General features: G+C 43.9%; 1 protein-coding gene across 1 annotated transcript; it reads right to left on the bottom strand.

The window, feature by feature from the left end:
- Positions 1-7,763: 7,763 nt before the first annotated feature.
- On the bottom strand, positions 7,764-12,800 carry LOC144824320 (uncharacterized). The gene is made up of 3 exons (XM_078683438.1): positions 12,460-12,800; positions 11,727-12,184; positions 7,764-7,823 (listed from the first exon to the last, which is right to left on the bottom strand). Exons 1-3 carry the CDS (start codon positions 12,614-12,616, stop codon positions 7,764-7,766), a joined length of 675 nt encoding a protein of 224 aa, XP_078539564.1. The 5' UTR covers positions 12,617-12,800.
- Positions 12,801-13,460: the final 660 nt, after the last annotated feature.

Raw genomic sequence — 13,460 nt, 5'->3', positions numbered from 1 at the left:
TTAAATCCACAGACGCAGAATGAAGGATTTGTGAATCAACCGCAGCAGGTAGTTAATCAGAAGTGTCAGTTGCCACCTGCCCCTATGCCAAATTTTGTGAATCAGGCACAGTACAGTGCTTACACCAGATTTACAGGAACTGGTAAGACAAATTCTGTGGTTTCACAATATTTTTTTCAGAAAAATAGTGAAGAAAATATTTTGATGCAATGACGGAGCCTGAGGGGGAGGAGGAGGAATGCATACTTGACACATCCTTACCCGTAGATCAGTCAGGTCCATTTGTTGATGGGAAGGTGGAAGGTAATGACATCACTTTTCTATTGGATACTGGTGCTCCCCGTTCTACTGTGAGAACAACAGACATCCCAAACCTACCCCTCTCGGGAGACTCTATCCAAGTAGTTGGAGTTACCAATTAGCAGATCTGAACCCCAATTACAAAGCCTATGGAGGTACAAATAGAAACTTTCAAAGATATGCAAAAATGTGTAGTATGTGAATAAAGTCCAGTGAATTTATTAGGCAGAGACCTTTTTTGTAAAATGAATTGCATAATTTATTGCACACCGGATGGTGTTGCTTTCCAAACCCCTGATGAAGATCCGTTTAATAATATAATGTTAGCTAAGCAAGGTACCGAAATAGACTAAATCTATTCATTAATGATAGAGAATGACTTACCAGAAGCGATAAAAATGACTGTAATTCCAGAAGTATGAGATTTTACTGGAAAAGAAATAGATCTAATGGCAAATATAGACCCAGTAAAAGTGACTGTGAAAGAAGGTGCAGTTTATCCGAGCACCCAACAATACAAAATGAGTCCAGAAGTTAAAGCAGGAGTAGCTTCCAAAATTGATCGGATGATTAAACGAGGCATTCTAAAGGAAATAATGAGCAGTCCTTGTAACTCACCTATAATAGGTCTCAAAAAGCCTAGTGGGAAGTACAGGCTAGTGCAAGGTTTAAGGAAAATCAATAAAATGGTAGTACCATGTTGTCCTATAGTACCAAACCCAGCAGTGATTTTATATCACATACCCTGGAATGCTAGATGGTTTACCGTAATTGATTTGTGTCAAGCCTTTTTCTCAATTTCTTTACACCCTGACAGCCAGTATTTTTTTTCTTTCAAATTTGAGGATTGTGTTTTGGCATGGAATCGAGTTCCTCAAGGGTATACGGAGAGTCCATTTATTTTTAATCAGACTTTGAAAAAGTGTCTAGAAAAGTAAGTTATGCCCCGAAAATAAGTCTTAGTGCAATATATTGATGACCTACTTGTGGCATCAAAGTGTAGAGATGATTTTTCACTGATTCAATTGCACTAATAAATCATTTGGCTGAAGGAGGACACACAGTATCTCCAGAAAAATGTCAACTTTGCAAAACAGGAGTAAAATATTTGGGACACCAAATAGAAAGAGGAGTGAGGAAAGTGACCACAGAAAGAATCTGAATAATAAGATAAATGCAATTACCTCAAACTCAGAGAGAGATCAGAATGTTTCTTGGGGTGGTAGGATACTGCAGACAATGGATTGTAGGATTTTCCCTTTTAGCAAAGCCCCTAATTCAAATGACATGAAAAAGAGTAAAAGACCCAATAATTTGGGATGATGAAAGTGTAGAAGCCTTTGTGAGATTATAAAGCTATTAATATGAGGCAACAGTCCTAGGAATGCCTGACAATAAATAATAATTGTTGTGAGAGAGAAGGTTGTGCCCTCTTAGTCTTAACCCAGAGACATGGATTAAGCCGAAGTCCAGTAGCCCATTTTTCAGCTACTCTGGATCCTGTGGCTTCAGCATTACCTGGCTCCTTAAAAGCAGTTGCTGCTACTTGTATGAGCATAGAACAAAGTGAGTTAATTGTGATGGGACATCCAGTAAAGGTATATGTTCCACATTCAGTCGAGATCCTATTAACAAGAAATCAAACTCAGCATCTTACCCTATTCAGAAGACTAAGTACAAAATAATAATTCGGGGATGAAAAAATGTCACTTTAATCAGGTGTACTATGGTAAATCCAGTTATAATATTACCAGGCCACAAATGTGAAGATGTGAAAGATGAGGTACAACATGACTGTTTAGATATTACCGAGATGTGCACCAAGCCACGTCCCGATATGCAGGAAGAACCATTGAAAGAGCCAGAACATGAGTTATTTATTGATGGCTCTTATTTAAGACTTGAGGAAGGCGGACTGAGTTTGCTCTATATGGTATACAAATTGACTGGGGTTGTTGAAGCTTCCTGTTTACCTGGTGTAAAATCTGCACAAGTAGCTGAATTGATAGCTTTAATTAAAGCATGCAAAATTGGGAAAAATTGGAGAGTGACCATATTTACTGATAGCCAATATGATTACAGGATTGTGCACGATTTTGGCCAATTGTGGTCACAAAGGGGATACATGACTTCTTCAGGATCCCCCATTAGAAGCTGAAAATTTGTGAAAGAACTATTAGAAGCAATACAACTGCCAAAAGAACTAGCAGTGGTCAAGTGTGCTGCTCACCAGTCAGGAAATGACAAAGTGACAGCTGGTAACCGTTACGCTGACCAAGTTGCTCAGTATTGTGCTAGAAATAATATGTCAATAAACAGAAAACTGAAAACATGTGGAGTCAGCTGCCAACTTATGTCATATTCAGTTTTTGAAACTTGGGAAGAGGTGAGATAGTTGCAGGAGGAAGTGAAAGAAAGTGAAAAGGAAATTTGGATAAAGCAGGGTTGTGAACAAAGGGAAACAGATGGTGTGTGGGTGTACCATGATGGCAGACCAGTTATGCCAAATTATTTGCTCTCACAAATGGCGAGAATGTACCATGGAGATACACATTGCCTCGCAGGGATGCTATGATCTGACTATTCAGACATGATTGGTACAATCCAAGATTTAGGGCAGTCGCAGAAAGTCTTTGCCAGAATCTGTCAACAAATAAGCCCAGGAAGAAACACAGTGATCAATTGGGGAAGAATTGGGAAAACAGAAGGACCATTTTTGAGGAAACAGCTAGATTTCATAGCACTGCCACCATGCAAGGGACTGAGGTACGTCCTTGTGATTGTTTGTTTGTTTTCACGGTCAGTGGAAGCATACCCCCAAGAAGAAATTACAGTATCACTGTTGCCAGATTATTATTGAGGGAACTCGTTCCACAATTTGGTTTTCCAATAAGTTTGGAATCAGATAGAGGAACTCACTTTAACAATGAGATAATTCAAATAATCTGTGAAGCATTCAAGATCGAACAGAAACTGCACTGTGAATACCGCCCATAGGCTTTTGGAGTGGTAGAACAAATGAATGGCACAATAAAGTCAAGCATGGCAAAGGTGTCTGCATCCACTACAATGAGTTGGCCAGATGCGTTGTCTCTTGTCCTGATGGGACTCAGAAGTATTCCTGACAGAATCACAGGACTGAGTCCCCATGAGATTATCATGGAAAGAGCAATGAGACACGCATTTATCCCAGGACATAGATTGCTGAATATAACTGATGATCTGGTATTGGATTATTTCAAAGGATTGGCTGACGTAGTGCGTTCTATCTCTCACCAGGTTGGAGAAGACACAGCGACTAGTTGGTCGGATCAAGCACATGATTTGAGTCCTGGAGATTGGGCGGTAGTAAAGAATCGCACAGAGAGTCGTGCCTAGCACCAAGATGGGATGAGCCACGGCAAGTTATATTGGTCACTACCACAGCAGTGAAGTGTGCAGGCCTGCCAAACTGGGTACATGCCAGTCATGCAAAAGGGGTGCCCGCCCCTGATGAGGAAAGACCACAACTGATACGAACAGTTGAAGTTGCTGAAGGTTGTTCAGTCAAAGATTCTGGAGCAAGGGACTCTAGAGAGTTTGACAACAAACAACCGAGCACAAGTCAGGAGGACTGGATACCAATAGTTGACATACCTGAGGCCTTCATCAAAACACTGAGTAGAGCAAAATTAGAAAAACAGAAGAATAGTGAGGATCAGACAGGTATATCAGAACATGCTCCGCAAGAATTGAACAAAGAACATGGAGATTCTGAGCAGGACCAGACGGGTGTAGAAGAACAATCTCAGGCAAACAGACCAATTGAAAGACCTGAGCAGGGACATATAGATATAGAAGAACATGTTCAGGCAACAGAAGACAAAATTGTTGTAAGACCTGAATAGGACCAGTTAGGAAAAGAAGAACAGGTTGGGAAGAAGAAGGAAAAGGGCTTTCTGAAAGAGTACCCGAACAGGAAAAGGTAGAAACAGAAGAATGAGTTAAGGCAGAAAAAGCCACACAGACAAGTCATGAACAAGGAAAGGTAGAGAGGAATTCAGATGAAGAAGAAAATCAAGTTGTGCCTCAATGTAACAAAAATAAAAAGGCTCTTGAAAGAGACCAAGAAGGTGAAAGTGCAGTGCAAGTTAAAAGAGTCACAAAAGGTGACATTTGGCCAGGTGGGGTCCAGAGGTTAAAATATTGTTTAAAAACAATAAATGAAGATCCAGAACAAGTAAATGAAGTTACAAGGTATTAAACAATAATTTCAAAGGACCTGAATTGGCCTATGTGATCCTTGAAGAGTATGAGAATTAGAAGCATCAGATGAGACAGATTTACATCACACAGTAACTTACAATGATACTTCATTCAATGTATTTACAAAGTTAATATTTCAGTATGTAGACACAATGGAGATCAGTGATTGTTAAATTTGTATGAAATTACCTACTTCAGTAGCTGAGAGTGATGTATCACCATTTACCTTTAACATATGGTATTTCATGTGGCATTTTGTCAAGTTTATTTTATAGAACAGGAAAATTACAATAATATTATTCTAATATAGATGTAGTGTTTATAGAAATTCCTATTCGAAAGAATATGAATCCAGTACATAGTAGTTTAGATGCACAGTTTATGGGTGAATTTTTCCTAACAATGAAATCATTAGATATAGAAAAGTCACATAAAGACAATCTAACATGTTTAATACGTGAACAAGAGAAAGTGTTTTTGAATTTAGTTGAGGAAAGGAGGCAAGATTTCTAAAGAAAAGCTGACGAACAGAAACGTCATGGGGCATTTTTACAAGGGCGTTATCTCTGCTTCTTTGGCTAAAAAACTATCACCCTATTTACAAGAGTGTGCGAACATGCATAATCGCATGTTAGCACCCTTTTTCCTAACGCCAACCTTTGCATCTTTAATGAGATGCAAAGTGGGCGTCACTGGGCGTACCCCAGATGGACAACCTTGCAAATATCGCTGATGTTCACATTGCAACATGTACAAGGCTGCAACAGCATTTTAGCACATGTTAGTTTTTGGAGAAAACTGCTATTTTCTCCAAAAACGAGCATCTGCTAAAATGCAGACCTACCTATCCCTAACATTGGGGTGGATTATGCTGAAATGACCCTGTGGGTTGTATCAGCAAGGTTATCACCGTTTTGCAGGGAACATCTCTGGAAAACCAGCGATGTTCCCTGCAAAACGGCGATAACCTCGCTATCTCTGGAATTTTTTTCGCTCTGGTGAAACGCGTTGTTAATAACTCGCTACTAGGGCAATACATTCCAGAGATAACCTGCGATAATAAAATTATCGGTAAGCACAGCCAGCGATAATTATCGCTGGGCGTTGCTAATATGCACCCATATTCCATCATGGGCAGAGAAAGAAGGAATTTATACAGCTGGCAAAGAAAATGCTTCAATGGCCCTAGATTTTGTGAAGACAGGGAAAATATGCCTCCAAAGATTAAAGGCAGATTATAATAAGACATTTATTGGTTCCTGTGAATGTGAACATAACTTCCTTATTTTCGGAGGCTGGGGACTAAGAGCAGGAACTGATCATGTATTTCCTGGAGTTTACTACATGCGTGGGAATAAAGCTTATTATAAGCTGCCTGCCAGGTGGTATGGGAGTTGTTATTTCGGAATAATTTTTCCAAAGTTTTATCACGTAAAAAGAATCACTGGAAGCAAAGAAAATGCAAATGAACTAACACGTAGAAAGAGAGCTAGTTTTTCAGAAAATATTCAGTGCATTGATACCTTCAGTGGGAGTCGTACTAAATTCACATAGAAACTGTCAATTCTCAACAGTAGTTGATCGTCATCAGGTGCTAAAGTTGGCATCTGATGAGGGATGGGTAATTTGTGATGGATTTTAAATGCCATCAGAGAGGGGATTGATGGAGCAAGGACTTGTGGAAAAAGAGACTTGCTTGAATGCAATCTTCTCATGTAACATCTAACACCGTATTAAACCTGTATGGCGGAAATATTATGCACTACACAACATTAATGAGAAAAGACGATGCTTGCCTATGTCTTTTAGTAACACGAGTGTAATTCTAAAATAGCCGCTAACCGAAAATCTTTAGTGCGCATGCGTCTTCTGCATCTACGTAGTATGACGTACCCTTTGCTTGAAGGGAACTTTCTGTACTTGCGCAGTAGTTAACAAAATGGCCACTTGAAACTCACATGCTTGCCACCTGCTTGCTAGAAAACGAAACTCAGCTATTTCACTAATGCTAATGCGGGTAGAGTAATAATAAGTTAATTTGATTAGAGTAGAGATAGGTGGTAAACAGTGAAACCATTTATTTTTTATTTTAACATTTGTCTTTTTGACTCTTTCAATAGTGCTTATTATGGGCCTAGAACCGTCAGCCACAGTCTGTTCCCTCTTGTTCTACCGCACATGTGTGGGGCAACCAAGCTGGAAGACGCGATGTCAACTTGAATATCATCCAAGGTTGTTGATGGTTACTTTCCTGAGAACCGAAGTGATAGTCCACTGAAATGGATGGAAACCTACAGACTTTTATAATTTGTGGCGATTACATTGTGAATTTGTGTGGGAAATAAAGTTTGAATAAAGAATTAAGGGGATGGGTTTATTAACAAAGGGCTAACTGAAAAGAGTAATATGTAAGCATGGTGTGATGATCACCTCCCTTTGCCTGTCCAATCAGAATTAGTATTGTCATAAGTTTGAAACATTAATGGATGGTACCAACATGCAGAAAGGTATAATTGAGGTAGAATTAGTTAGTTAGTTAGCATTGAAAAGCACAGAGTATTGAGACCTGGATGCTGCCGGAGTCACGAGTGATGCTGAAGAGGAATCAAATTGCTGAACCAATTATCTTAAGCAAATTAATTTAGAAGAAGATCGCGGAAGAATCTCGAGAAGGACAAGAGTGTCAGAGAGGGGTGCTACGTAAGCGTTAGTTTTCACGCCATTCTAGGTAACTATCAATATATCTGTGTATGCGCTTATGTACATTTCTCTCTATCCTCTCCCTTTCATGCAGCGTCATTGCAAAGTATAAATTAATGCATTTTAATTAATTATTTAAATCTTCCTTCCTGTGAGAAACAGAGTTTGTACTATACTGTCTAAGTGGTTCACATGAATGAATCTGAGATAACCTTTAAAATACATCTCTGTGATCATTCCCAATGAGTAAGTATATTTGAAATCTTATGTCATTTCACCATCAACTAGTTCTACTAATGGTCCATTGACCAGAGGAAAGAGCTCTTTGATCAGTGAAAGATTAGTTAGCGACTAGAGGTAACTAATCCAGAGAATAACAAGACATGACCCCAGTGGTTATTGCCAGTGTGTTGTGAATGAATTTATGGTCCCAGGTGAGTATGTGATGTTAGACTACCTGTTGCTGGTAACACGCTGGATCATTAGGACACGATATTTTTGCTTCCTATATTCAGGTTTCAATCCTCTGTTACTGTACCACCATGCTGGAATATGTTCAGCAACCCAAACTCAAATAGCTGTGATTTTACAATGGATATTCCAGCTTAAAGCTGTTCACTTTTGAGAAGCAAATGACATGGAGTTCCGACAACACTCTGGGCCTAAATATGATGCAGGTCCGACTGCTTATTGGTTGCGTGCTGACCAGCATCTTCTGCTGCAGTCCGACCAATGCATTACGATGCGTGCGGTCGGAGGTAGCAGCTGGAGGGACTGACCAAAGGAAACTCACCATAAGCCCTTAGGGACAGCGTTTCTGCCATTGTGATTATGATGTCGGTTTCCAAAAGCCATTCCATGTCGGTCTTTTCAACATGGAAAGGCCTTTGGAACGTGACATTGGGGCCCTCTAACAGGGCCCCCCCCTCCGTGGCATCCATATTTGGGCTTTTGGGGCACCATGAACATCCCTGGACCGTGTGGCAGACACATACCTTGTGCCTTCCACATGGTGCAGGAATGTTCATAAACTTCCATTTCTCAATGGGAGCTAGTGCTGTGGTCGGTTTCCACCCACCGCACAAGATTCCATAGAGAAATGGAAGTTTCCGACTGCACTATGTGTGGTTACATCATAATTAGCTGTTCGGAACGACCGACCCATGTTCAGGCGGTTCCCTCACCGAAACGGTATCCAACCGACATTGTAATGAGGGCCTCAATGTTTCTTCTAGGGGTGGGCGTAACTCTTGAGATTTCACTTCTCATAATTTTGTGGAGGTACATGAAACTCTGTGAGATTCTGCTGAGTTCTGGGAATGGGGGAAAAGACATAACGTGCTGCAATTTTAGTGCCAGGAGCGTGTTCCGCTTCCGTGGTGACAAATCAATATGAACTACACCACTTGGTGCACAAGCGCACTGCCATTTTGTTTTGCATGCTCCTGCTACCTAGCTTTCTCCCTGCTGCTCTATGATTTTAATACAACCCAATCCAAACCCATCAAATAACCAACCTTTCAATCCCACCTTGTCTTACTTATTTTCATTACTGTCTGACATTCCCTGTGGGCATTTACTTTTCTGTGTGTTTGTTTATTTGACTTTTTTTGTATTTTGATTCTTGTTTTCCCAAAATCATTTTTTATTAATAATTACGATTTAAAGCTCCAAAGAGTTCCACATAAAAATTTACAAGAAAGACTCCAATATACCAAATCATTCAGATCTTAATACCAAGATAAAATACATGCAAAGACCAAACAGTTACAGATTTCATTGTACAGTACAAAATTCATAGCAGCATACACGATGTCGAAAGTGCAGGTGCACAAGTATAATACCAATTTCACATATCCTTCGAAATACAATCCTAAGTAGGCCAGTGTGTTATACCATTAAATACTCTAACAACTTCAACTCTATAATACAAAGGCCCTAAAATTCTACATTAAGGGCCCGATGTAGGTAGGCCGTTACCGATCGGTAACGGCCGAAAATACCGATTTAGGGCCCTTACCGATCGGTATACTGGCATCGAGATGTAGGGCTTAAAAAAAAGTACAAATCGGAGCGAAAACCGAATCGGAATGATTACCGAATGTAAAAGAATCCGATACGTACATACCGAAAATCGGATACAGTACGATTCGGTAACACACCGAATCGGATGCAAACACCGAATCGGTGCATGTACCGAATCGGTAGTGACACCGAATCGGACATAAGCCGATTCGGTGCATGTACCGATTCGGTAGTGACACCGAATCGGACATAAGCCGATTCGGTGCATGTACCGATTCGGTAGTGACACCGAATCGGACATAAGCCGATTCGGTGCATGTACCGAATCGATATTGACACCGATTCGGACATAAGCCGATTCGGTCCATGTACCGATTCGGTAGAGACACCGAATCGGACAGAAGGCAAATCGGAGAACCTACCAATTCGGTAGAATCACCGATCGGGAAAATCCCCGCTTCGGACAGATGGGGAGATGTAGGGAGGCACAGAAACACCGAATTTGGCTCAAAATCGGTAGAATCCACTCGGCAATTACCATGGATTACGATCAGGTGGTAACCAACTCCAACCCATAAAAACAGCCCCAAAATGCATTGCAACTTGCAGGATGGCAGCTTTTTATGTCATAGCGAGGCGGCTACGGCTACAGCAGCAAGGAGAGAGGGAATGGCAAAGAGAGGAGCAGGTATACAGACAGCGTATCACCCTGGTCATGCTGACAGATGCAGAGATCCTACAGCGGTACAGGCTGGACTCAGAGACCATCACAGACCTCATTAGGGACCTCCAACCCCTGTTGCAGCACCCCACCCCAAGGGCACACGCAATCCCTGTGCAGGTGCAGGTGCTATGCTGCCTACACCTGCTGGCGTCTGGCAGCTATCAAAATGTAGTCGCTGTGGCAGGAGGGGTGACCCAGAGCAGCCTGTCAAGGTTCTTCCACAAGTTCCTTGATGCCATGATCCAGAGGATGGCCCACTACATTTCCTTCCCTGCAACCCAGGCAGAACTGGTACAGACCAAAGCAGACTTCTACCAGATGGCAAGATTCCCCCACATCATTGGCTGCATAGACGGCACACACATTCCGATTTGCCCACCATCTGACACAGAATACATCTACCGCAATCGGAAGTCCACTCACACCATCAACGTACAGGTGATCTGCAATGCGAAATGCACCATCACAGACCTGGTAGCAAAATTTCCGGGTAGTACCCACGACTCCTACATTTTCCAACAGAGCGGCATCTATGCACGGCTGATGGCTGGGGAATTTGGAGAAGGATACCTCCTAGGTGAGACACATCATCAGCCCCCCATAACCAAAAACAGCAAAGTGAAATACATGTATGCATGTAAGTAATTTTACCCCTTTTCCTTCTAGGCGACAGTGCATATGCCCTACGCTCTTTCATTCTCACCCCCTACCTCAACCCCTCTACACCCAGCCAAAGGAGGTATAACCGTGCCCACAAAAGCACCAGGAATGTTGTGGAAAGGACATTCGGCATCTGGAAAAGCAGGTTTAGATGCCTGCACAAGAGTGGAGGTGCAAGGCAGTACACCCCATCACCTGTTGCAAAATCATAGCTGTCTGTGCAATGTTACACAACCTTGCGGTGAAGAAGGGCACTGAGGTGGAGTTGAGTGACTACGAGGACCATGATGACGACGAAGCTGTGCCACTAACACAGCCAGCTGGGGTGTGTACGCCAAGTGATGGCAGATATAGACGTGAGGAGATAACAGCAAACTATTTCTGAGTGAGTACAAATGCACAGACAGGTGAATGGTTGTGTTGAATAAGCAATTTTTAATACTGTTGCTACACAGTTACTGCACTGATGTGCAACAAAAAAAAGGTGTAATGTCAATGAAAACAAAAGTCTAGGGTCCAGGTTGCCTCACCCGCCCTTGCTAGGCTATTTCTTTGAGCGCTTTGCAGCCCCACTGTGGTGTCCCTCACCCCCTTCAGAATGACCAGCGGCATCTGCGGAGCGCCTGGTGCTCCTGCGTGGCTCTGACGCAGCGCTGGCCGGGCTGCTGCGGCTGCTGCTGTCCCCAGCATCCCCCAGGTCCAGGGCAGGATTTGCGGCAGTGTTAGAGATGATCAAGGCCTCCATTGCTGTCGTGATGCGGGCCATTCCCCTTGTCAACTCTGCGGTATTTTGTGCTAGACTAGACTCCATGTTGGCACCGCGCTGACAGAGTTGTGCCGTTGTTGCAGCAAGGCGGCTCAAGGAGCGGTTCTGCACCCGGGCATCCCGCCTGCGCACCACCTCTTGCTCCTCCATTCTGCCACATAACTGTGTGATGGCAGTGGTTAGCCTGGCTAAACCTGCTACTGCCTCCTTGTTGGAATCCACAAAGGCCTGAAATCCTTTCACCATTTCCCCCATCTGCAGGTTGTGCTGCAGGAGCTGGCGTTGGCATGCCATGATGGATTTTGCCTGCTGCCTTTGGATCTTCACCATATTGCCTTCGAGGCCCCGGAACACACTGGCCTCCCGTGCTGGGTCTGCAGTGGTGGGAATGGCACGGCGCCGGGTACTGCTGCTGCCCGCCTGCTGCGTGGGCTGGGGTGCCACTGGTGGGGGTGTGGTGCTGGCCGGGGCCTGAGCCCCTGCTCCCAGGACAGGGTGTACTGGAGCCACAGTGGCAGGAGCTGGTGTAGGTGGAAAGAGCTCCCTTGTCGGGGAGTTCTCTGGGGAGAACTGCAAGGAGGGTGTGTTTTGCATTTGTGGGGAGTGAAGTGCATCAAAGTCAATTTCCAGGTCTCCCTCAATATCCAGCCCTATGGTGTTTTCCTCCTCCTCCTCGGCAGCCTGACTCGTGCTCGGCCCTGCGAGTGCAGTGGTAGATGGTGCTGCTGCCTCCTTTGGCAGTGTTTGTCCGCCTGATGGTGCCCCTAGGTACAAAGAAGCATTTGTAAATAGAGTGCCGATGTATTACAGTCAGTACAATTAAAGCATTCCACATGTCCTAGCATCTCCGTAGAATGTGTTCCACTGTTTCATGTCTTGTGATTCTGCACTGCCATATTTTGATACCTACTGCTGACTGGATGTACCATGATGCTTGTCTCTTGTATGTTGGTTACAGTACTGTGCTGGGGTTTGGCTATGCATTGTGTCTAATGGGGAGGTGTCTGGTAGGGTGTGTCCTGATGCGCATGCCTCTTACCTGTAGCTGTAGCTCTGGCTGAGCTGTCCAGGGTCCCAATTCCGGTCACGCTCTCCCTCTCAATGGTGCTGGAGACCAGTTCCTCCAGCTCGGTGAGGGGTGGCGCCGGGTTCCTGCCACCACCAGTGACTCCAGCCTGCTTCTGGATCTCTGCCATCTTCCGTTTGGTCAGGCTGCGGATGTCGTAGAAGCGCTTCTTCAGCTCATCCAGGGACCTGGGGGTGACACCCACAGCGTTGACCTTCTGGCCGATTTCGCTCCAGAGCCTCCTCTTGGTGCTTTCTGGCACATTGAGGGACAGCTTTCCGAATAGCTGCCGGTGCACCCTCACCACCTCCTCAACCAACACCTGCAGCTCGGTGCTGCTGAACTTAGGCTTCCTCTTCTGGCTGGACTTCTGGCTCTCACTCTGGTTTGCCATCTTGCTCTGAACAGTTCACTACCTCCTACTCCCACTGCTGCTAACTGTGACTGCTCAGCTCAGGCTGGCTCTCCAGAAAGTTCTTAATTGGCTGCACCTGCCAGGGTTGCCACTCCCTGTTTGGGAGGGGGAGGGGGAGCCACCTCATTGGCTGAAGCGGCTTTTACCGAATCGGCTATCTCCGAATCGGATATTACCGATTCGGTGAAATCCGAATCGGTATCATCCGAATCGGATACAGCCGATTCGGTTTCTTCAATGCATTCCTATGGGCTTTTTGGCCATGGGTGTGTTTTCATACCTCCGATTCGGTAATTGCCGAATCGGATTTTTCCGACTCGGCTAATTCCGATTCGGTGGTAGCCGATTCGGCTAGTTCCGATTCGGTGGTAGGCGATTCGGTACTTTCCGATTCGGTCCATGCAGATTCGGTACGTACCGATTCACATTACCGATGCCGACCGATTCCCTATTATTTCGCTGTTTGTTTCCTACATCTCGTTTTCCGATTTCAGAATACCGATTCGGCCCGCCTCGGTATTTTGGAATCGGAAATTCCCTTTTACCTACATCGGGCCCA

Source organism: Lissotriton helveticus, chromosome 3_1 (genome assembly GCF_964261635.1).
Source record: "Lissotriton helveticus chromosome 3_1, aLisHel1.1, whole genome shotgun sequence".
NCBI lineage: Eukaryota > Metazoa > Chordata > Amphibia > Caudata > Salamandridae > Lissotriton > Lissotriton helveticus.
Note: the sequence above shows the minus strand (reverse complement) of the source record. Positions and strands in the feature narration are given on the sequence as shown.

Excerpts from the sequence above, each read along its gene's own strand:
- LOC144824320 (XM_078683438.1), bottom strand. The coding sequence starts at position 12,616 with ATGGCAGAGATCCAGAAGCAGGCTGGAGTCACTGGTGGTGGCAGGAAC. Across the intron at positions 12,185-12,459 it reads AGCCAGAGCTACAGCTACAG|GGGCACCATCAGGCGGACAA; the intron begins GTAAGAGGCATG and ends CTTTGTACCTAG. Across the intron at positions 7,824-11,726 it reads TGAAGATCCAAAGGCAGCAG|CTATTTGAGTTTGGGTTGCT; the intron begins GCAAAATCCATC and ends GTAAAATCACAG.